At 53.1% G+C, this 24,016-nt stretch overlaps 1 protein-coding gene and 1 long non-coding RNA gene across 8 annotated transcripts in view; one reads left to right on the top strand and one right to left on the bottom strand.

Annotated features, from left to right (window-relative positions):
• Window positions 1-3,723: 3,723 nt before the first annotated feature.
• NR2F2 (nuclear receptor subfamily 2 group F member 2) lies at window positions 3,724-16,614 on the bottom strand. Of its 2 annotated transcripts, none has more exons than XM_045824990.1 (3): window positions 16,221-16,614; window positions 7,889-8,416; window positions 3,724-5,212 (listed from the first exon to the last, which is right to left on the bottom strand). In XM_045824990.1, the coding sequence occupies exons 1-3, from the start codon at window positions 16,261-16,263 to the stop codon at window positions 4,938-4,940; spliced, it is 846 nt and encodes a 281-aa protein (XP_045680946.1). In that variant the 5' UTR covers window positions 16,264-16,614; the 3' UTR covers window positions 3,724-4,937. The 2 variants fall into 2 exon arrangements, with proteins under 2 accessions (XP_045680946.1, XP_045680945.1); XM_045824989.1 differs by lacking the exon at window positions 16,221-16,614 and adding an exon at window positions 10,008-10,843.
• Window positions 15,112-24,016, top strand: part of LOC123809722 — a 21,044-nt gene continuing 12,139 nt past the window's right edge. The window contains exon 1 of one of the 6 annotated variants that reach the window (XR_006784073.1): window positions 15,112-15,362. This is a non-coding gene — a long non-coding RNA (uncharacterized LOC123809722). Of the gene's footprint in view, window positions 15,363-15,385; window positions 15,607-18,208; window positions 18,324-18,937; window positions 19,033-19,257; window positions 19,495-20,902; window positions 21,156-24,016 lie in introns of those variants that run through there. The other 5 variants (XR_006784072.1, XR_006784076.1, XR_006784074.1 and 2 more) reach the window with 5 other exon arrangements.

Genomic DNA, 24,016 nt, shown 5'->3' with positions numbered 1-24,016 from the left:
CAGCTTTGGGGTTCACCCAGCAAAACTCTTTCTCCACTCTCTTTGCCATACCAAAAAAAAAATGGCTTTCCCCTAAACCAACACAGTAAGCAAACTTTAAAAAACTGGGGTCCTATTACAAACCAACGCCCAGCACTAACTGCTTTAAAATTACTGCATAATTAGATTTAGTTGAATTTCACCATTAATTAGGCAGCCGCACTGCAGGGAGCCTTTGAAATCTGAGAAAATGGGAAAAAATCATCTGAAGCACGTTTTTAAAACCCAACTTCAATAAATCTTGACGAGGCCCGGAATTCAGAGAGTCCCTCGCTCGCCTCCCAGGCGGCAGAGGGTCAGGTCTCCAGTCTCGGGCTGGGGCTGCAATTGGACGTAAGGGGCAATCTGTCCCCTCGGCTGAGAGCTGGGCCCGGACCCATCCACGGCCTGTGCAGAGAGGCCCTGGGAAGACCGGCTCTGGGAGGCCAGGTCCGTCCCACCGCCGGCCTCGCCCGCCCTCAGACGGATCACAGAAAAGGGATGCTGGCTGCAGGCGCGTTCCTGCCAGGGGCGCTGTCCACGCGGGTCCAGACATTTATTTCTAGGGCCTGCGACCACCCGCCCGGAGCCGGCCCCTCCTCCCCTGCGCGCCCCCAGTCAGCCCTCCGCAAGAAAAACCACCTTTCCTATAACTTTGACCTGCAAGCTGCAAGTTCTGCCCGTGTCCGGCGGGGTCCGCAGCCTGGCCCCCACCCCCAGCTCGGCCCGCGCCGAGCCAGGCGCAGCCCCTGCATTAATGAGCGCGAGGACAGACCGAGGTCTGCACACACACACACACACACACACACACACACGCACACACGCACACACGCACGCACACACACCCCCCTCCCTCTATACCAATAAAACATTTCAGATCTTTGAGGATCTAGACTTTTGCTTCCCCTAAACTGATGCTCGAAGGGAGAGAAGACATGAAATAAACTCTCCTGATTACTGAGGTGTTGGGGGGGGGGCGCGCACAGAAGAGAAAGGGGTCCTATGTCACCACTATTGGCCCTACGAATACTGCTGCCTTAATTACAGATCATCGAGGACCGATCGCACGCTCCCTGGCCAGGCAGAGTTGAAAAGAGGGTTTTCTGCCTGCAGATGGAATGGCCTTTGGCCGTTCCGCGCCCCCCCCCCCTTTTTTTTCTTTTTGGGAACCAATGTGTTTCCCATTACCCGGCCCTGCCGTGCCTGGCAGCCCGGCGCTCGCGGAGCAGGGGGAGACGCCATGTTGGCTCAGCTCAGAGGACCGAGTCAAAAGCAAGCTCCGAGGCAGAGTTTCACACGCCCCGGCTCCCCCCGACCGCCCCCCGCCCCCGCCCCCCGCGCGTCGCCGCTCGCCGCACCACCCCGGAGCGCAGCCCCGCGCGCCCGGCACCCCGGACTTTCCCGGGGCGCGGGCGGAATTCCGCCGTGCGTAAGTGGGGGGCGGGGGCCGGGGGGCAGGCACTTTGCCGCCGCCGCCGCCGCCGCTGCTGCCAACTCCGGGCCCCGGTCCCCGCAGCCGCCGGATGCTACCCCAGCCGGCTCCGCTGAGCCAGCCCCGGACCTCGCCCGCTGACTTGGAGCCCCAGCCTCTGGCGGCCCAGGGACAGCTAATGGTGCAAGGCCCAGGCTGGGCGACCACGCGCCGAGCGATCGGGCCAGAATCCCCCCGCCGAGCTCAGGCTTCTCCCAGGTTTGTTTGAAAGTGGTGAGAAGCAGCGATCGCCCCCCACCCTCCCTCTCTCCCCGCACTATTGTTGCATTTCGCGTCTAACTGGGGTCTCTCACACCCCCCGAGCGCCGAGAGGAGGAGGGGGAGCGGGGCTGGGAGAAGAAATAAAGCGAGCTCAGATCAGATGAAGGGGGGGGGGGGGAACCAGCAAGGAAAAAGAGACACTTAAAGGGAAAGAGTCGCCATGTTTAGCAGCTTTTTTAAAGATCTCGTCAATTTCACACAGAACGCACTCGCTGGGTCCCAGCCCTGGTCTTTTGTCCAATTCGGTCGCCGCAAAGATCTTTTGTTCTAACTCAGCGTGAAAAGAAAAACTTTCTTTAAATGCCATAAACTTCAACCAAGCTCAAGACTCTAAACAGATCCTCCTCCGGCCACTCTAAACATATACAAGAGGTTTTGTTTTAACCGTTTGAAAAATTCTGGGTCCTGTTTTCCTGCCTCCCAGACCCCAAGCTGCTTGCTGAAACTTCAGAGAGAAGGAGAGTGAGATCCCCAGTGTTCACAACACATGCTTAAAGCATAATAAAACAGGGACTGTCTTTTGCTTTGAAAATCATAAATTATAATTTAATGCCAATAATAATTTACAACAAATGGCTGTTTACAATAAACTAACACAAAACAAATAAGGAAGAGGGCCTGTGTTTTACTTATTAGAGAAACTTCACACACTCACATGGAGAGCACTTGTAAAGAAGAGAAAATAAACAGCAACCTACAAAACCTCGATCTAAAAGGTCAGGGATATTCTGCCGCAGGAACGTACTTATATTCATGTATGTATATATCTACAGGAAGAAGCTGAGGGGCGGATGGAGAAGTCAGTTCAAGTGCACAAATCAGACAGATATTTCTGGTCTACATGGATTCACTGGAACTGAGTGTCAAAGTTTAATACACTTTCCAAGATGCCCCCTTTTCTTTTCACTTCCCCTACCCACCTCCTTTTAAAATTAAACCATGACATAGGGAAATATGGGTGGGAGGGTTGTTCTGGAAAGCCTCAATCAGAACAAAATTGCAAGCTTCCAAGGACTGAGCTTTCTCGAAACCAGGATGAGGGCAGGGGTGGGGGGGGGGTGCGGGGAGAAGATTCCACAACAAAATAGTTCCTACTTCCAAATCAGCACACCTCTGTCAACTTCCCTTCCTTCCTTCTCTCCTCTCTCTTTCTCTCCTTTTTCTTAATTTGGCTTCTAAGGACAAAGGGTCCCCAAAGCAGCCCAGATTGTATCTACCCAATCTGAAATGCCAGAACGTCGATGTGTTTTTATGTCCATAACTCCAATGGAAATGATTCCCTTAACCTGTGGTCAGGCTCCCACAGAAAGAACAGACAGGGGGGGAGGGGACAGGCAGAGCAATGCAAGTTAGCATGTATGTACAGCTGTATCACTGCATTTGAAATCCTCTCCACAACCACGCTAGCTGAGAACCACAGGATATTGTTTTTAAAAACTCACACCTACTTCAGGCAAAACTCACTGCAAACAACTGTCCTCTGTTTCTAATGCTGTGATGAGCTTGCTTGAACAGCCTTCTGTATAACGGGCAGATCTGTACAAAACACTATTTTTTTTCTGATCATAAAATAGATACTGATCTCAAGATTTCTACTGCTTTTCACAATACCTTCCCTAAGCAGGCACTTAAGTGTGACAAATATAAGGGCCTTCTTTCTTTTTTTTTTTCCCCTGGAAAATCCATTTTTAATTAAAAAGAGGATTAGGTGAATGGGGGTGGTTTACTATATCAGTATGGCACTTCCTAAACCATAGATAAACCATTAACTTCAGCTCCCCCCCCCCAGCACCCCAACACACACAACCAAAGTAAGCAGGCAAATAACACTAGTCCGCTTTGGAACAAACTGACTGTGGATCATAAACAGATGGACCTCCCAGCCCACTCCAGGGAGAGCCCACAGGAGGCTCCTCTCGGTGCAAGGCAGTGAGTGGGGACAGCCAAACAAGTTTCAGATATCAAATAATATTTTAATTTCTGAATACTTTCAAATTTTCCTTGGAATATAACACACAAAGACTCGACCAAACAGTTCAGTTATTATAACTTGTACAGTATACAGAAATGTTGCACTTAAAAAAAAAAAACCTTCAGTTTTTTTTTAAAACACAAACTGTAAACTCTAAGATACTGAATCAATCACATTACCTATAAGTGCCAACAGTGTTATCTTGTCATGCTGATTTCAATGGTATTTTTTTTAAAAAGGGAATATCAACAATTATAATACAAAGGGTTTGCAAATATACAAACAGATATAGGATTTTCATAACAATTCAAGAACTAAGCGGGACCCAATTCAAATTACAAAAGTTCACTTTTTTATTGAAAACCTCAGCTTGTGTCTTGGACACACTCCTTGGCTGCCAATAAATTCCACAGTTCATTCTCTTTCTTAAAATATTTTTAAAAAGCTAGGTTTGTCTTGGTGTCTTTTTTTTTTTTGGAGGGGGGGCAGGGTAGGGGGAGTTAAGCGTTGTATGTGGTTCTTCCGGTTCTCAAATCTGAGGGCTCAACTTCACCTAAAATTTTTGATCACCACCTTATAAGTGCGTTTCTATCATCTTTGAGTTGCCTTTTAAAGTTTTATGTCTCTCTATGATATTTTCATGGACTCAGTTTTAATTCTTGCAGAACATATATTTTAAGGATACACAGTTTTTAAGAAGCCAAGATTATATCAAAACTTATTATAGAACCACAGAATAAACTGGTTTGCAACCAGGAAAGTACAAAAAAGAACAGCTAGAGGTACATAGACACAGGACAATTAATAATTTGGAAAAAAAAAAAGACTTACTTTCTCCATTCTGCTAATTTTCTCCCAATCTCCTTAAATGCACTTTTAGCAATATTTTTCAAAAATTTACCAAAAAAAGAAAAAGACTAATTTCCTCTTTATACAAAAAAAAAATGATAAGTAGCAAGTTGTTCTGACCGACACAGGAGTTTTTTTTTTTTAATGCATTCTGTAAAAGTTCATTTGACAGTCTTTTAATTTTTTGGAAATTCACAGTCCATTAAATTCTTCCCCTCTCTTCTTTTAGCAAACGTGTAACATCCTTTTATATCCTTTCTTAACAGAAGGAATTTAAGCAAACAAACCAGTCTTTTGCCTTTTTTTTTCTCTGTTTCACTCCCCCTTCTTATTTTGATTTTTTTTTTATTGAATTGCCATATACGGCCAGTTAAAACTGCTGCCAGACAGTAGCATATCCCGGATGAGGGTTTCGATGGGGGTTTTACCTACCAAACGGACGAAAAACAATTGCTCTATGACTGACGAGGAGACGGTACGCAGGGAAGGGAGGCGAAGCAAAAGCTTCCCGAATCGCGTTGGTTGGTTGGGGTACTGACTCCTAACGTATTCTTCCAAAGCACACTGGGACTTTTCCTGTAAGCTTTCCACATGGGCTACATCAGAGAGACCACAGGCATCTGGAAGAAAGTTTAAAAAAAAAAAAAGAAGAAGAAGAAGAAGAATTCAGTCATCAGATTAAGAGGTTTGAAATGGGTCACATGAGGTGTGTGTGTGTGTGTATAGCTCAGTCAAACTGCCCCAACTGCAGTTGGAGGAAAAGCCTGGGACTGAAAACGTGGGGGTGAGGGGTGGGGGGTGGGAGAGGGGGGAGGGCAGGAGAGAGGGTCCTGGGGTATTTGCTTAAAAACGAAACACACCTCTGTGCCGCCACAGGCTCGCCCTGCCCCAGTCCCCAGCCTTGGTCCCTGGGAGGCCCAGGCAAAGACCACGGGGTGAAATCTAGCTCAGGTCAGTAAACAGAAAGACAAACAGATGAAACCAAAAGTGCCAGCGCTCCTCCCCCTCCTCCTCTGTAAATAATAGTTAGGCTTATAATTATATCGTGGGGAGGGGGGGGCGACAACCTGGCCCGGCCCTGAGCAATGGCGTCCACGACCCAGCCTCAGATTGTCCCCAAAGAGGGCGACTCATTTTTCTCTGGTCTTTGAAACTGATTTAAGTGGCCCTTTAAAACTGATCTTGTCAGTTTAGCCCATTGAAGGGCAGCCATGCAAACTGTGATCTCTCTGTTCATTTGAGCTGTTTCTTTCCCTCCTTTCTTCTCTCTCCCTTTTTCTCCTACCCCCCACCCCTTTATTTATTTTTTTTTAAACCCAGGTCCCTCCAAGAAGAAACCCCCCTCCCCGTCATCTCCAGGAGAACACTTTTCTTTCTCTGATAGGTAAAAACACAATAAGTGCCTTTGAAAGGACAGGCTTCTCAGGGAAGGCGGCGCAGGTTGTGACCCGACCTTGGGGGGCTCCCCAGACAAGACTGGGGCGAATGCATACATGCTGTGCATCTTAAAACAGGTCTTGGAAAACAGCCACCCCCACCCCCAGACCCAGAACACACATGCAATCTCGTCATGGGGTCCCTGGGACTCCGCCTGGCCACAGGCTGCATGGGCGTCTGTGGCCGGGAATTAAAAGATCTGTTGGCGTCAGACTCCTCACCCTCTGAATCAGATAACAGGAATCTTTATCTCTTGGTGGGGTGATTTGCATTCCCCACTCGGGCCTCTATGTTTTACAAACAGTCATAATAAATGAAACTGCTACAACAGTGTGGGCATTTCTTTCCTTGAAAGACCAAGGGGAAGGCTAAGAGCAAACAATGATATCGAGAAATGACCAGCCAGCCACCCCCAGGGGCTGGGACTGTGGGCTGGGTGTGGGGGTTGTGGGACCCGGCGGAAGGTGGCTGTGAGGTAGGGGACCCTCCTGCCTGGACTTCTGCGTCAGGCAGACGGTCCAGCTCTGACAGGTCCCCCGAGAGAGAAGAATCCAGATTCCAGCCTCTCTACACAGCTCTGCCTTGACTGGCCACTGCCTTTTAATTGATTACCTAAGGACTTTGGAAGGCAGGGCTTGGGGTGGCTCTGAGGGGGACGGATGCATAAAGCAGCCAGGCATAAAAGACTCAGAACCTGCCATGGTTCCGGCTGATGACTTGGGTCCCCAGATTGCCCTCAAACAATAAGGAAGAGCTGGTGGATCTTTGTGTCTGCCATAAAGCTCTCTCCCAGTGTCCTGATTTCCAGCTGGAGAAAGAGTGGGTGACTAGCTTCCAAGCCCTACCCACGTCCACATGGTTGGTATGCTGAATTGGGAACCCCTCTTGCTTCTCAGCCTTGACAAAGGGATCAGATGACAACTTCCAACAGGAAGGTGGAGGGAGCGCCCTCCACCCACCCCCTGGGCCAGGCTGGAACCTAGCTGGAGGCAGCCAAGAGGCTCAGGTGTGGCCCAAAAGTGGAAAGCCGGAGACTTGCAAAAATCATCTGGCCTCGAGAGTTCACTAATATTAGATCTGTTACTCACTCACACAGGTTAAACTACACATAAACTAATTAGGCTTCGTAATGCAGTCCACGCTGTCTCCTGCCACCTTCCTATCCCGCTCAGATTGGCAGACACTTTGGGCTGTTGGAAAAGTGCGTTAAGTGTTTGCCTGGGCTGGGGAAGCAAGAGGCCGGCGTCTCCAACCCCTTGCAGACACTCTGAAGAGTTATGCTGGCCCCCTTTCTCCCTCTGGTCCCTTCCTGGCGGCTCTCTCCCCTCTCCTGGCAGCCTGCATTGTTTCACCAAGAATACGGTTTTCTTTCGAGATGGGTGCCCTCCGCTTGGATCTGCCTGCGGAGTTAACAGGCAAACTTCCCCCTGCAAGACGATGCCAGGACCGCCCCGGTGCCCAGGGGCATCTCCCAGAGGCCAAGCCAGGGTGATGGAAAGGACCAAGGGGGAGACAGGCTTCCACAGGCTCAGCTGGCCCAGAGGGCCCTGGCCTAGGGGGGTTAGCAGAAGCACACACCCCGGCCTGGCAGGAGGGCAGCAGGCCTGGCCAGGGAGGCTTCCCCTTGGCCCACTTTGAGCATCTGTGCCTGAAGCATCCTTCCTGCAGCCCAGCCTTCCTCTCCTCTCCCAGACAGGCCTGGTGGGGCCCAGCAGCTATTCAGAGTCCTCCTCCAAGTGGCACTCAACAGTGTGGCCTTTCAAAGGGGAGGCCGGGCTGGCTCTGGGGACTCGCCAGACGTCTGGGCCCTAACTCCGGCCTGGGACCCTTGGGCATGAGAAGGTAAGGCTCCTTCCTACCTGAGGTGAACAGGACTATGGCCTTGAGGCAGCTGTACTCAGCGGAGTCAACGTGCAGGGCCTTGAGCTTCTCCACTTGCTCTTGGAAGATCCGTATGTGGTCCATAAAGGCGACCACCCGGTCGGCAGACATGGGCGAGGCGTGTAGGCCGGCGGCGGCCAGGAGCGGGGCGACGTGGAGGGGCATGGAGCACTGCGCGGCGTTCAGCACGAACAGCTCGCTCCAGGTGAGGCGAAGCAGGGCCACCTGGTCGGTGATCTGCAGGTCAGGGAAGAAGGGGATGTTCCGGGCCCACTCGACGGCGCTGAAGAGCATCCGCGCGGCCAGTTCGCAAATGTTCTCGATGCCCATGATGTTGTTAGGCTGCATGCACTGGCTGCCGAAGCGCGACGTGGGGTAGGGCTCGGCGCGCAGCAACAGAGAAATATATCCGGACAGGTACGAGTGGCAGTTGAGGGGGTCCCCGTTGGTCAGCGCAAACTGCCCGTGGGTCGGTTGGGTGGGCGGCATCCTGCCCCTCTGTACCGCTGTGGGGAGGAAAGAAGACACTCCTTGGTTAATGGCCAGCCGTGGTCCCCAGCGCCCCTGGCAGGGCCTGACCCAGCCCGACCCCCACCTGACCCAGACCGCGCACCACGCAGGAGCAGGCAGGCCTGCCCCTCCGACGAGCGCGCCCGGGCCACAGCCCCGGGAGTCATCGGGAGCCAGGCGGCGGTCCTCTCCAACCACCACCCAGGCCAACTCTGGCGGCCACAGCGGCACACTTGCCTCGGAGGCCCGCTCGGGGCTGGGCCGCCGAGCACCCAGAATTGACCACTTTGCCTCGGGGTCCCCGGCGCGGTGGGCGGGATGGAGCATTCTGGGGGCATCTTTCTTCTTTACTGCTAAACAGCTGATATTTCTTATTGATTGGAGGAGAGGGAGCGGGAGGGGCGAGTCTGGGGGGGTGGGGAGGGAGAGATGCTTTTGCAAAAGACACAAGGGTTCACCCCAGACGGCCTGTGGCCGCTCCGGAACGCCTCTCCCCCAAAGCCTGCAGCCCCGGCCCCGGCCCGAGCCCCGGCCCCAGTCCGGCGGGGGTCTCCCCGGCAGAAACGAGCGGATCGCGGAGGTCTGGCGGCAGCCGGATCAGTGTGCTCGCAGAAAGGAAGACAGAGGGAGAGGGTGGAGAGAGAGAGAGAGAGAGAGGCGGGCCGCGGCGAGAGGAAGCCGGGGAGAGCCGCGGAGCAAGCGGCCGGCGCAGCCCGCGTAGGGCCCGGGAGGGCCGCGGAGAGCCGGCTAGGCTCGGGCTGGGGCTCTGATCTGACGCCGGCCGAGGACATCCGCGCTCCCGGGAACACAAAGAAAGCCCGGCGATCGCTCGCTCCAACCCGGAGCCCGCGCCCGGCGCGCCATTGGCCGAGCCCGGCTCGCGGTGCTCGGCGAATTTTCGATCACAAAGACCCAACTCGCACAGAGCGAAAGCAGCCGCCGAGGGCCTTCGCCCACCCTTGCCCTACTCCCTATCGCGCTCTCCTCCTTTCAAAAGTGAAAGGAAAAGGGAAAACAGAGGATTTTTTTTTTTTTTAGCAGAATGTTAATCCACGGTGGGTCACATGAGCGCAGCCCGGGCGGTAGCGTTAATACGGCGAAGTGCATAAAATTGCCATTTGTAATTTGAACCTCCTGTACAAAAGTACAATCTCAGGTTGATTTTTTTTTGAGAGGGTGGGGGCTGGGGAGAGGTGGGGAGGAGGGACATATGTTGAACATGCAGGGAAAACCAGGAGGGAGCGAGGGAAACTGAGAGGAGGCAGAGAGAGAAGTAAACCAGGCTTGAACTCAACAACGGCAGCAAACACCACCCCGGCCCTTGCAGAAAGGCGAACTCGAATGAACTCGCAATCCACGCAAAGAACATGAAACCGGCCCAGAGAGAAAGTGGAGATCAGTCGGCCAAAGCATGCGCGCCCGGGGGCTCTGGGTTCCAGTGCTGAACTTGCTTCTAGTATCAACCCCCTTGGAGCTGCAATGGAGGAGCAGAGCGAGGGGTCCAGGGTCCTTACCCAGAGCAGGCTAGCCAAACGCCCCCAGGGCCCCGGGACCCCAGGCGAGGGGGGAGAAATGAGAGGCCGATACCTTCCCGTCTCATGCCCACTTTGAGGCACTTTTTGAGGCGACAGTACTGGCACTGGTTGCGGTGGTGCTGGTCGATGGGACAGTTCCGGTTGGCGCGGCACGTGTAGCTCAGGTTCCTCCGCACACTGCGCTTGAAGAAGCTCTTGCAGCCCTCGCACGTGAACTGGCCGTAGTGCTTGCCGCTCGACTTGTCCCCGCACACCACGCACTCGATGTGCTGCTGCTGCTGCTGCTTGTCGCCGCCTGGGCCGCCCTGGCCGCCGGCCGCCGTCTGGGCCGGGGTGCTGGCAGGGCCCCCTTGGCCGGGCGTCTGAGGCGTGTGCGGGGCGCCGGGCGGTGGGCCGGGCACCGGAGGCGCCTGCGAGGCCTGGCTGCCCTGCGAGCCGGGCACCTCGTCCTGGGGGTCGCGCCACGTGCTGACTACCATTGCCATATCTATGGGGGCCTCGTCCGGACTTCCTGCTCCCCTGGCTGCGGGCGGCGGCGGCGGCGGCGGCTCCCGGGTCGCTGGCTCCGGTGCGCCGCCTTTTGTGTGTGCGAGGGTGCGAGAGGGCGCGGGAGGGCGCCCCGGGTGGCTCGGGGGCTGGCTGGTTGAGGTTGGTTAGTTTTTTTCCTTTTTTGTTTCTGCTTTTGCAAAGTTTTGTCGATGGCTTGTCTGGCCCGGTGTGTTTGTTTTGTTTGTGTCCCTCGGCTCAGCTTTGTTGGTTTCGGGGGGCTTTCCGCCGGGAGGGGCGGGGAAGGGCAGGGGGAGAGCGAGTGGGAGCAGAACGTGGAGAGAGAGAGGGAGGGGAGGGAGAGCTGCAAGTCGATTGTCTGGCTTCAAGACAGAAGTAGGAGGCAAATCTCTCCAAAGATCTCGCTCGCTCTCACTCTCTCCCTCCCTCTCTCGTTCACTCTCTCGCTCTCAGAGCTGGTGTGCCGAGGAGTTGGAGGAGGAGGAGGAGGAGGAGGAGGAAGAGAAGGAGGAGAGGCGACTGTCCGGGGGCCAAGTCCAGGGCAGCCCACAGTCAGCCATTCAGGAAAGCCATCGAAATCGGGAGGACTGGGAGAGCGGAGGCGCCGGTCGCCGGCGCGCCCAGGGAGCCAGGCAGGCCGGGGCGGAGGCCGGCGGCCCGCGGAGTGGCCGGAGCGCTGCCCGGGTCCGGGGGAATCAGCATGAAAGTGGTCCGCGTCCGGCGCTGCGCGGCGTCGTCCTGGCGCTGGGCCGCCGGCGCCGCCTGCCCTGGGCGCCCGGCGCGCGCCTGGCTCGCTCGCTCCGGCCGCCGCCGCCGCCGCCCGCCCGCTCGCGCCGGATGGAGGCCGCTCGACGATCCCTGCGGGCCGCCCGGGCCGCCGCCGCCGCCGCCGCCGCCGGAGCCGGAGCCGCCGCCGCCGAAGCCGCCGGGTCGGGCCCGGAGCCGCCGGGTCTAGCGCCGCCGCCGCCGCTGAAGCCGCTGCTGCCGCTGCTGCCGCCGCCGGAGCCGCTGCTGCTGCTGCTGCCGCCGCCGCCTCACACACATAGGGAAAGAGTCAACTCGCCGGCGGCGGGGGAGAAATGATAAAAGAGGGAGAGGAGGGCAGATCACCACCTAGAAGCACATCCTTCGTGCGCGGAGCGGGGAGAAAAAGACGGAGAGAAAGAATGAAAGAGGGAAAAAAAGGCAGCACGGCACCCGGAGGAAGGAGGCAACTCGGGGAGAGGAGGAGGAGGAGAAGAAAACACACACGCGCGCACGCACACACACACCGCGGAGAGAAAAGAACAGAGAATCAAAGTGATCAAATATGCTAAAAAGGGGGGCGCGGGAGGGAATGCGATTTATAGGCGCCGGGGCTGGCAGAAGTGGCTTCTCCGCGATCAGCTCACTGAGCTCTCTATATAGTGAACTTTGACACGACTGCTGCAACTTAGCGCACGTTGCCATGGCGACGGCGCGCCTTATAAGGCAGCAGCCGGGGTTGGCCTGGCCAGGCGCGCGCGCACCGCCCCCTCGCCGTCATTGGCCGGAGCGCGGCGGCCCCGCCATGGCGGCCGCGGGCGCAGCTCGGTCCTAGCGCGAGCGTCGTCTCGGCCGCTGCTCCGGGCGCGCTGGGGGCGCGGCGGGGGGGTGGCGGGGACCGGGAGGAGGCGGCCGTGTCCCCGCGGCTGCCGAGCAGGGGGATCGGCCCCGGGCGGCTCCGGGCGCGCGGCTCCCGCGCTCTGCGCGCGGCGCACCCCGCACCCGAGGTTTCCGCCCCAGCGGGGAGAGGAGCGCGGCGCGCACACAAAACGCTTCTTAAAGGCTCCGCGAGAGGCTCGGGATGGAATCGAGGACTTCGCCTCTCGCAACTTGGCGAAGCCACGAAACCCGCCGCGCGCGCACCACCCGGGACTCCCGGCGCATCGATGAGCCCGCGATGCCGGAGAAAGAGAAAAGTTCCCCGCTCTCGTCCAGAGGGATGGTGGGTGGGGGGTGGGACGGTGCCGCCAACCGACCTTGCGGGCAAGTTCCAAACGAAAGATTTGGCCAAATCCGGGTGATGGGAGACCTTTCTCTTAATCAACTCTGATCACTTTCTTGGTTTGGTGACCTTTTTTTTTTTTTTTTATTAAGAAGGAAAAAGCCGATCAGAGTCTGTCTTTTCCTTGTAGGGTTAACATTTCACAGGTATGTGGCCTGACATTTTAATTGCTCAAATAAAGCATCTCGGATGTTGAGAAGCAGAAATAGACTTCATCTCATTGTCATGACGCAATTGAAATAAATTTTCCTTAACTTTATCCTCTCTCGTCGGTTTTGGCTAACTCCAAAGCCAACATTCTGCCACCCACCCAGGCGTGTTGAGAAGGGAAAGACCCGTCTGCCCGCTGGTGGGCAATCAGAGGCGGTCTCCCAGCCGCCCCTGTGCACACCCTCTGCACACACATGTACACGTACATGTATGAGGTGCACATTTGTCAATGTACACAGACAAAGACTTTGGCGACTCTGCTTCTAGGTCATCCAACAGTTGAGGAGCTTCATTGTTCCTTAAAGCTGTCCTGTGGTCATTGAAACATACCCAGAGATTCTGCCCCAAATTGGGAATAATACCACCACGACTCACAAGAACCACACACCAGACATAGTCTACCCCAAGAAGAAATCCAGTACAAGATCAACTTCATAATCTCTGCCATTCTGCTCCATGGGCTAAAATCATCCAGATGGTTATAGGTTGTGTCTCTAAATTCTAGGGCGCTGGGTTTGAAACATCAAACATCTAGAATGGCCACCTCCCCTCCAACTCCACCAGAACACACTATATTCCAACACAGTAACCATTCTATTTGATTAGGACAAGTTAGTGGATTATGATTATTCCATATCCACAGAAGAACATTGTGTCTCCGTCACACACACTTTGCACCGAAAACCCCTGTAAATTGGTAAGCCAACCAGGTTTATGAACAATTAAAATATTTTACGCAGGGCACGCCGAGCTGCAGGGAACACGAACACATATAAATAGTAATGAACAGCCACAAGAAAGCATCTTTGATAGTTCAAAAAAAAATCAAGGAGCTGAAGGATTTTTTAAGAAAAATAAACGACACGTAAAATTGGCATGTGTAGACTGCATTTTGCATTCAATAGCCTGTGTATACACAGGCAGAATGCAAGGTGGGGACTGAGGGGAAATGTGGGCAGATAGGGGGTAGTTTTGGGGGAATGAAAAACAAATCCTCTTTCCGCTTCATTTCTGAAACCTTCTGAGCTCTCCCCCTTTCTCCGCTGAAACCACGTATTTCACGAAAGCTGCAGGTGCTGGGATTATTTGAAAGTTGTAAAAAAAAAAAAACCCCATAGTGGACACTGAACTCTCATAAACCTGGTGTGTAATGAGATTTTGCCACAGAGTGAAGCCAGGCTGAGAATTTCAGGTTGATTAGAGGCACAATATAACTTTCTCCTAAAGAGGACAAGAAGCATGGAGAAGAAATTATCTCAGGGAAGGATTTCTCCCCCCCCCTTTCAACCTCTATGATTCGAGAAATCGCCCAATGCTATAAATGTCAGTAGATTAGAGGCCAACTCAGCAGAGATTGGTGGGGCTGGGGTTGGAAAAGGAAATCTGAGGGGCATGTCCATCTCCATTTAATAGAAGATAGAATAATGGACTTGAGGGAAATCTTAATTTTGCCTGTTTTACAGACATTTCCATAGCAAGATCACCTTTTATCCACAAGCTGTGGGGAAGTTTTGAGGGGGAAGAGCTTTCCAAGTCCACTTAGAGCTGTTTAGTATTGGAAGTCTACGTTGCTGGCCTCAGATTTAAAATGAAGAATTTCCCAACCACCTCCAACAAAACTGCTGGGGGCACGACCCCAGGGCTGCCATGAAGTCAAAAGTGTGTTTTACTCTGGATTTGAAGACTCATTCATAGATAATGCAGATGATATTTCAAAGCACCCAAAAAAGTATTCATTGCCATTAATTTTAGTACATAGGAGGACTGCAGACCGAGAAGGAAAGAAAAAAAAAAAGGAAAAATATTTTTAAATGTCTTATTGAGAGCTGCTCATTTCCCTGAAATAAAACAGCTCTAAGATGAACCGATAAATATCAATATTTATTGTTACCATTAAAAAAAAATTCAGCCCAGTCTTTTATTGCAGATGTAAATTTATTTTAATGAGAAGAATGGCAAGCTTTGATTTGGCCGGAGAAAGTTGGAAAAACATTTGTCTTACTCCGGGAATCCAAAGAGAAGGAAAAAAAAAAACCCACCCAGGAATATGATTTCATTACAGAACGGGGCCTGACGGCTGTAATTCCTCACAGATTAAACTGCGATATGAATACAGATGCCAGCAAATGCCGAGTTTAACTCTGAACTCAGTGGAAACCAGTTCTGTCCACCAGGACTCATTCAATTCCTCCTTCCCCTCAATCTAGTCCGTGTGTGTTTTTCTCTTCCACCACACTGGAGCTCCATGAATAGGAAAAGGGCCTTCCATTGTATCCCTGTGAACTTCCAAGTCAATGCAATTTTTAACCACTGGCTTGTGGTACTTTGAAAATCACCAGGGGCTGTCAGAGTTGGGTCCTCTGAAAAATTTACAGTGCTAAATCAGAGCATATGCTGGGAGGGAAAAAATTGCTTAAGATTGGAGCAAGTACAGTATCTGTCTGCCCCCTAGTGTAAGAGTCCTCGCTGCCTAAAATTCAACTTTAAAAGAAAAGGAGCTCTTAAAGGGAAACGACTTTAGGTTCACGTAGGCATTGGAGAAGGAAACTTCTGTACATTTTAATCTGAATAATTCCCCAGGATTTAAAATTAATTGGCTCTGGCTTGCTTGGACCGGACCCGCATCTCGCCACCTCTTGCGTTGCCCGAGTCACTGGCAGAGAGGTGATGATTTTTTTTTCCCCCCTGAACTGGGTTTATGTGCGTCCCTCTCACCCCCTCCTCTCTTTCTTTCTCTGTCTCTGTCGTCTCTCTCGCTGGCTTTTTAAAAATGAGGACCCGTTCCTTGCACGTTCTGGACGGAGCCCAGAATTGCTTCTTTAAGTCAGCCCGCCGCGGCTGCAATAGACAGCCAAAAGGTAAACGTTTGCCTGAAATCCGCACGCCGGCTCCACCACCCCGCCGGATGGTGAGTACCCTTCTCCGTCGCGATTGTCCTCCTAGCTTAACCGAGCGCTCGCCTGCCCGAGCCGCGGCCGAGGCGCCGGGCGCAGCTCGCCTCCCTCGCTGCCTGGCTGCCTGTCAGTTGCACAAGGTTGCAAAACGCAGCTCAGCGGCCAATCGAACAGTAAATTCTGATCCTTAGTGCGAGCGTAGCAGCTCCTTCGCTAGAACACCCGAGTCATCTATGGCTTGGAAAAGCACGCTTAGAGGACTGGCTTGCAGTTGGCTCGACCGGAGGCAAGGAGTTTGAGCAGACAGGACGAGGAGAGGGGAGGCAGCCTTTACGCTCCGGTTTAATCATATTTTGGCAGCTTCGCAGTTCTCTTTCCCCCCTCTGCCCCCCCCCCACCACACACATGTAATAAAATATGGCAATGCATTGAATTGACTGTCCCCCCCCTTCCCGGAACCCCTTAAACCACAGTCCTAGGCATTTCATACACGTTAGCAACCCGATTTTCTGAAAAACCCCAAGTCATCCCCAACCCCACACAGCACAAGGAGGAAAGTGAGAGAGAGGAGAGAGAGAGAGAGAGAGAGAGAGAGAGAGCAAAAAAAAAATACTGTAAGCAAACATACCAAAACCATATTTGCCTTGTTCAAGGTCCCAAACCGCTTGCATCTTCCTCCTAAAACTGGAATAACTCTCCTTTAGTTTGGCGGGGTGAAATAAGCGCTTTGTTGGACCCCTGAAAAGATGTGTCTTTGATAATTAAAGAGACTCTCTTCCTCGGTGTTTGTCTAAGCGATTGTGCAAACTGATGGAAAGTGAGCGCTAGCCGGCAGGGAACCGGAGGAAAGGTGAAGGGAAAGCTCTTCCACCTGGAGGAAGTGCTTCCCCATGTAACTGGCGCTCTCAGCCTCCGCAACCCCTGCACACTAACTTTACAGAGAGGAGGTTTCAGGGAGCTTCCACATAGCTGCTGAGGAATGCAAGCCTCGCCTTTAAGAAAAAAAAACCCCAAACCGTAGGTAGGAGATGTCTGGAGTGATCCTTGTCTCTCATCTCATTCCTTAGAAGGAAGAGTGCGTTGTTACACCTTGTTTGGGGCTGGAAAGACGAGACTTTAAAAACACCCGTCCAATTGGAAAAAAAAAAAAAATCTCCCAACTTAATGAGTTTTAGTCGGAGGCTGGAGCGAGCGGCTCAGCCCCAGCAGAGAAGCGCCAAGAACTCGAGGCGAGACTGCGAGGCAAGACCACCCGAGGCACAGTCAGATTCCACTGTTTGGGGTCGAGAGGGATGGAGGCTAATCCTGCAGCAAGGAGGGAAGAGGCAGAGGTGGGAGAGGAGGGGGAAAGGCACGCAGGCTCGCCCTGGCCCTGGAGCAGAGAGGGAACTTGAAATAGAAGGACAACGCTGTTTTCCTAGGGATCCGTTGGAATCCCTTATTCCCCCCCCTACTTCTCACTCAAGTTCCCCCCCCAGTGATTTTTTCCCCCTCTCCCCTGCAGGTTTGTGTGCCCCCCCCCCATGCCCAGTCCCCATTCTAGAACTTTCCTAAAGAGGAAACCTGTTCCTTTTTGGGGGGGAGGGGTTCCCCATTTCCTGTCAGCAGATAATGAATGCTTAATTTACCTTCTCCCTCCCCCCCCCCACCTCCCCAAAACTGAATCAAGGGGGCAGGGCTGCAGGCACTGGGGAAAATGAGAATCAAGTATGCTACGTCTTGCCGTGTAACACAGTTTTCACTAATGGATTTTTTTTTTGTTTTGTTTTGGGCTAAGAGGAGAAGAATGGGGAAACACGGATCCTTTATTTTAGGAGAGTGTATGGGAAGATGTGTGTCAGACTTGATAAATGCAGCCCAGGCTCTTCGGCGGCTTCTTGTCCTTGCCTTAAACAGGAATTAAGTTAAACACAGTGCTGAATGTTAATTACATGTTTACTGGCTAATGAAAATTACAAATGGTTTTGCCACCTCAAAAACAATGATGAAAACTCCGAAGACACTGTAATTATATACTTTGAGGGAAATAACTCAGAATATTGATCATAAGAAGTGTAAATCTTTTTTTAACTATTCATTAATACCATAAATATGGGCTACAGAAGTTTTTCCTTGCGGTTTGTCTCATCAGTTCCACCGAGTGGCTGGTATGGCGGGACTCCTGGGTGGTGAGCTCATTCTCGCCGAGAAGGAGGCCACTTGTGTAACTGGGGGGGGGGCGCCCCCTCCTTTTCGCCCCCGCCCCCTTTAACCCCGGCGGAAGGTCGAGGGATAGTTGAATAGGGGGGCCGGGCTCGGGGCAGGTGAAGGTGATCGCGGCCCAGCCTCTCCCCTCCCCTCCCCTCCTCTCCCCTCCCCTCCCCGGTTCCCCCTCCTCCCTTCCCAGCCAGGTCTGATCGATGACCGCCTCCCCCCAGCCCGGGCGCCTGCCGGATAACCTGGCACTCTCCTTCCTAATGGAGGACAACTCCCTGCACCCCGGCGACACGCAGCCCTGACCACTCCACTCCCCTCCTTTCGAGGTGGCCAGGGCAGTTCTTGGCAAAAAGGAGAAAATAAAGTTGAGGGCCGAGGTGGTGACTGCGTGCAGGCAGGCGGGCGGGCGGAACCAGAACCGGTTTCCCTGGGGTCGGGAGCAGAGGAATATCTGTGTTTGCTTTGTTTCCTTTTCACTTCGGCCTGAGTGGGACTCTGCACCCTCTGGCAGCCACGGCGATCTTGGGGGTCAAAGGTGAGGGCTGCACTAACCCTAAAAGGCTGGTCTGGCCGGAAGGCCTGGCGCAAGGAGGCGTAGGGGGGTCAGGCACCCACCCAGCCTGGCGCTCCGGAGGGGGTGCCTGGGAAACCTGCACTGGTGTGGGGGGGTACATAGCACCCGACAGTGGTGTTAAGTGCAATATGGAGGATTTTTAAAAAGTGCCCTAGGCTTGTGGGACTGGAGTCCTCTTTCTCCCTGAGAATTCCCAAGGCGCTGGGCTTTGTCTTAGAAGGAATGGAGTTTCTGAATGGTGTGAAAGGGACAGAGAGGGTCGCTTCAAATCGATTTTACTTGTCCTTTCTGTCTTTTCGGATCAACGCCCTTCAATGGGCACCGAGGTGCTCTTTCAACCAAAAACTTGTGCTACATTTTCTGCCTGTATTGGTGCTAACTACAATGAGCGCTGGGCAGATTTTTTTTTTCTTTGCTCTCCAAAGCAAGAAAGCACCCTAATTAAATTGTTTTATATGGACAGTCAAGACGGGCCAATTAAGTATGCATTAGTATAAAGATAGAGTCTGCAGATAAGGTGGCTTAGAAAATCATGTGTAAGACAAAGGAGAGGGCGCCAGCGTCCGGGAGGGGTGAGCGAACCCAGCAAAGTTGCTCACCTTCTTCCCTGGGCCCCGGGGAGTCGCAGAGGCCCGGGCCTCAGGTGACAGGGGAACAGGCCCGCTAACAGGTGGGTGACAGCCCCCAAGGCCCGCGTCTCCGGCTGAAGGAGAGCGGTGGAGCCCAGGCGGCTAGTACGGCTCGCATCCTTCTGCTCGGACAATGTATTGGCCCCAGGTGGCGGTCCCGTAGGAGGTGGCGAGGGAGTGCTGGGCCCCACTCTGGGTCGGGCCCGTTGCTTGGTGTGTAGGTTCAAGGCGCGGCCCGGCTGCAGGGACAGAGTGCGCGCCCGGGGGGAGGCCGGGAGGGCCAGAGGGGCGCAGACAGTGCCCCTGTCGCGGCTGCAAACCTCTGGAAACCAAGATCCGGGCAGGAGACTCCCTTCCAACCCCTCCAAGCGATGCGCTTTCTTGCTTTGAAGGAAACGGAAGGTTCTCCGCGGGCAAAGGAAAGTTCCCACCCGACGCCATCGGCCCGAGGGGCGTAGAGGCCCAGCCGCAGAAGTGGGGGAATGACGAGGGCCGGCCAAAAGGTAGCGAGGAGACCTGCTCCGCGTTCGGCGCAGGCGGCTGGGGGCTTCTCCACCCCCTCTCCGCCCTCTGAGGTGTGGGCGGGCGGAGTGCAACTGGCCCGAGGGCGGCGACCCCCAGAGCAGGGGCCTGGGCCTCCTCGTGTCCCCGCGCAGGGCTGTGATAGGTGGTCCCCCGGCCGCGGGGGCGAGAGCGCAGCGCGCTGCTGCACCGAGGGCGCGCGGGGCGCACAGGACGCCCCTGGGTCGGGGGCGGGATGCGGAGAGTAGGGGGCAAGAATTAGAGCCTGGGGAGGTGGCTGAATGTCAAAAGTAAAAAGGTTGAAAAGCCGATTTTCCAGGCGCGCTTTCGCGCCCCCCCCACCCCCCTTGGCTGGTTGCGGAGGCCGTAAATCAGAGGCCCGCGGCGAGGGCGGGAGGAGCCCCCTTGGCTGGCCGGGCGCGGCCCCGCCCGGACCGTCCGCACCTCCCGGCGGGCCCCGAATCGATCCGAAGCCTAGCTGAGGATGTCACCGCACTAAATATTTACTGATCACACACAAATAGCCGGGCTCGAACGATTTTCCTCTGTGCGGAGAGCGCAGAGAGAAGGGTAAATCATTTTATTAGTGTGGATAAAGCCCAGAGCACACTTCGGGCTGGAGTGTTTTAAGATGTGTCTTCAACTGGATGAAAAGAGTTAGGGAAATCGATACCGGGTGATTAGAAGCCCCCGGGGTGACGAAGTGGGCCGGGGCTTTCAGGGATTTGGCGAGGCTGAGAGGGGGGAGCGAGCCTCGAAGGGGGCGGCCCGGCCGCCGCCAGAGAGCTCCCGGGCGCAGGCCTGTGTCCCTCTCTCCTCGACGGGCGCCGCCAGGGCTCACCGAGGGGCAGGGAGCCGGCACCCGCCGGCTGGGGGCTACGCGGGCAGCGGCGGCTGAGGGCTTGGGAGCCGAAGGCTCCACGCCGTGAGTGGCAGCGGCCGGGTGGCCACGAGAGTGGACCGCAGGCCCGGCCGGGGACACTGGAAGTTTCTCCCACCTCGCGGTCTTTCTGGGCTGCCTTCAGGAGTAAAACTGTGGCCCAAACGCGGGTATTCCCCCCAACCCCCACCGAGACCCGCAGCACCCTCGAACTCTCTGATTCACCCCAGTCCCTCATCTCCCGGAATATTTCTAAAGAGGATGAAGCAGCTCAGCTGGGCTAGCTGCTTCTCCCTGCCACCCACCCAGTGTCCAGAGCGGCCGCCGGGTGGCGGAACCCGCTGGGGACCGCAGGGCCGGTGGATTCCAGGTTCGCGGCTCCTGGGCAGGTGGAAGCCGTCTGAGGCGGAGGTGGAAGGTGGAGGCGGAGCGCCGCGCCCCAGCAGAGCCCCCAGGACGCCTTCATGCTCTCCAGGGTGGTAATCAGGCTTTGGGGGGGGGGTATGAAAGTGACCCTCCGGCGCGGGCAGTCGGCCTGGGGCCCCAAGGCTGAGTGCAGGAGCCTGGAAGGCCAGCAGGGTTTGCTGAGGTTAGCCAGGCTTGGGAGAGCGTTTGCTCTCTCAACTCTAGGAGTGAAGTCCCTGACACAAACCTGGCTTTGCATTTCTGCCAGCGGGAATCTCGCTCGCTCGCTCGCTACCGTGGATAAACCCTGGGGTTCAAAGCAGCTGTAAAGAATCAAGAAGGCGCTAATTTTGAGGGGTAAGGAGGGGCGCAAAGTGAAGAAAGGAGAATCTTGCTGCTGTTGTTTTTTTTTTTTTCTTTTTCTTCCGCTCCTGACTCTTTCCTGAAAATCTGCTCTTCCTGGAGACACTGATAGCTTGGTTATCTATCTGCCCATCTATCTGGTCTCCCCACACCCCCAGTTGCTCGACTTTCTTGGCAGCTGGAGGAATTCAGTTCAGGCTGCCTTGCCTGGCTCCACCGTGTAACAGGAAATGACTGGAGCGCCAATTAATCGTTTTCCAGAAGGGAGAATTAAAAAAAAAAAAGAAAGAAGGAAAGAAAGAAAAGGAATCCCAGTGGATTGGAGCGGTATGTTCAGGTGTGAGGCGATTGGTGCTGAGTCCCTTCCCTAGTCACCTTCCGTCTCTGGCGAGGGGAGCTCCAGCGGCCGGCGTCTCGGCTGACCCAGGGGGCTGCCAGGAGCGGGTCTCCATTAACCCTTCTCCGTCTTGGCCAGTGAAGGTTAACTACACTAATATACCAAAGGGGCTGTAGAGGGGAAAAAAAGAAAAAAGGGAGGAAGGAAAGAAGGAAGGAAGGGAGGGAGGGAAGGAGGGAGATTCATTCCAGTTGAAGGATTTCAGAGTTCTCTGTCTTTCACTGGCCCCCTCCTACCCCCCACCCGTCCTCTGAGGGCAGCCTTGCATTTGGGAAGACTAGAGTCTCACCCCTCAAGGCAGCTCCCTTCTTGGAGGGGGACTTTGGGGACCAGAAGAAAACATGATGTATGCTTACATATTTTCTTCCATGCACCTGGCCACCCACTTCACTTTAACCATATTTCCACCACATGTGCCGCCCAAACAATATCTAGTTTACCTTCCTTCATTTCAGCTAATGTAGAGTCTTGTCAGTGGGCACATTATAGGCATACCATCTAGATGGCGTGAAGAAAATGCATGCAGACCTGGTGGCCTTATAACTGGTAGCTATATAATGTGCATGGGGATGTGGGTGCCTGGGCGTGTGTGTGTGTATATATATATGTGTGTGTGTATATATATACATCTACATATACTATATATACTATATACACACACACATATAGTATATATATATTATATATATATACAATCTCCTTACGGTGTTAGAAGCTCCATGATGGATGAAAGGGTCATCTCCTCCAGCACTAGACAGAGGCTGTCACTCAAGGGTCCATGCTGGAGGTCTGGCAGGAAGCAGGGGCAGAAAGGAGTTTTGAATGAGCTTCCTTGGAACCCCTCTTGTTGAAATCCAAGCCGAAGCGACTCGGTCATAGCAAAGCCATTGTGCCTCGCAGGCTCCTAGAGAGACCCTTCAAGGAAAAAATGTCCATTTTCACTGTGGTAGCTTTGGCAGGGCATTCCAACCAGAGGTGAGCCTCCTCTGCCTCATATATGTATTTCAAAATGCAACAGTGTGCCCCTCTGTTTATTTGACTTTTCAGTGCATTGCGGAACAGGCTCTGGCTAAAGGTGATGGCATAAGGGCTTGTGGACCATCTAGCCCAGGCTGACATGGGCTGTCCAGGCTTTTCCATGTTACCCTGCGAGGTAACTCCTGCTGAGAAAGTTCCAAAGCCATGTGGATGTCAGTTCTTATTTGAAAGCAGACAGAGTGAGGAAAGATGGTCTGATTCTGTATGTTTTCTCTTTCTCAAGAGCCTGGTAATGAAATCGTGAAAATGACAGTTCACTTCTGGCATGTCCAAAAAAAAAAAAAAAGCATTAATCAAATGGTATCAGGTGCTAGCCATTTAAATGTGAAGGTGTTCGTGAGGCAAATATCCAGATAAATTAATATTGTTAATTAGCTGTATCCAGTGTGCTGAAAAGAAATACAAACAGAACAACAAAGGGGATTTACCTGATTTAATTTCCTTTAACCAGAGACTCCAGGTGAATTTCAGGAGAAAAATAATCTAAAGATGATTGGCTTTTAGAAGGCTCACAAAAAACCCCAGTTTCAATAGAAAGCATACAGTTAGGGCAGTAAGTAGATGGGCAAGGACAGACACACTGCCATAATAGAGAAGCATTATGCAGGAATTTAGAAAATAGAATACTATTTAGTTACCAACTGCGTTTCTCCTCTTAAAGGGCTAACTGCTGGAAATGTTGAAGGTACGCAGCAAAAATAAAGGGCTTCTACAAAACATTAAGAAGAGGGAGCTGAACATAATATTCAGCTTCTTGACCCAACAAGTATTTGTCTGAAGTTTACAAAGGGTGACACTGAAATAAAATATACACTCTTTTAAAAAATTCTTTTTTGAATATAGGATAGAGAAAGGCACCTTTCCTCTTTGTCCATTATGATTTTTAATAAATTAACCAGCCCTATTGCAGAGATCACAGTGGACCTGACCTAGGTAAATGGATCGAGATGATAGCAGTGGAAATAGTCTGAAGCAAAAGTGAAAACATAAAAGGCAGAAAACACTGACTTCAGTGGAAAGTGCCACATTGGGTGTTTTTTCGACAGGACTGCATCACCATCACATGCCAGGGAGAGGAAGTTAAAAAAGGCAACCTTGGTCCTTTGCAGAATGTAGAGTGATACCTTATTGATTGCTTCCCGGTTCTGTTGCATGTTCTCATTTCGCATGTATGTCTGATGTCATGGAAAGAAGCTAGCATTGTGAAATTTAAATGGCGAGAGGGGGGTGCTTTCAAAAAGATGTTTTTCTTCAGAATCTCCTCGGAGCGATAAGGGCTTTGCTTATTTATTCACTGATTTTTAATATGATTTTGGTTAATTTAATGGCTTTTTTCAAGTGATAGACTATTTTGCTGAAGTCTACATTGTTTCTATGTTGAAAACAAATCCCAGAGCAAATCTGGTTTAGAAAGTGTAAT

The sequence above is a fragment of the Phyllostomus hastatus genome, unplaced genomic scaffold, assembly GCF_019186645.2.
Source record: "Phyllostomus hastatus isolate PE091 unplaced genomic scaffold, TTU_PhHast_1.1 phas_scaffold_555, whole genome shotgun sequence".
Lineage (NCBI taxonomy): Eukaryota > Metazoa > Chordata > Mammalia > Chiroptera > Phyllostomidae > Phyllostomus > Phyllostomus hastatus.
The sequence above is the reverse complement of the archived record's forward strand: the minus strand, read 5'-3'. Positions and strand labels throughout refer to the sequence as shown.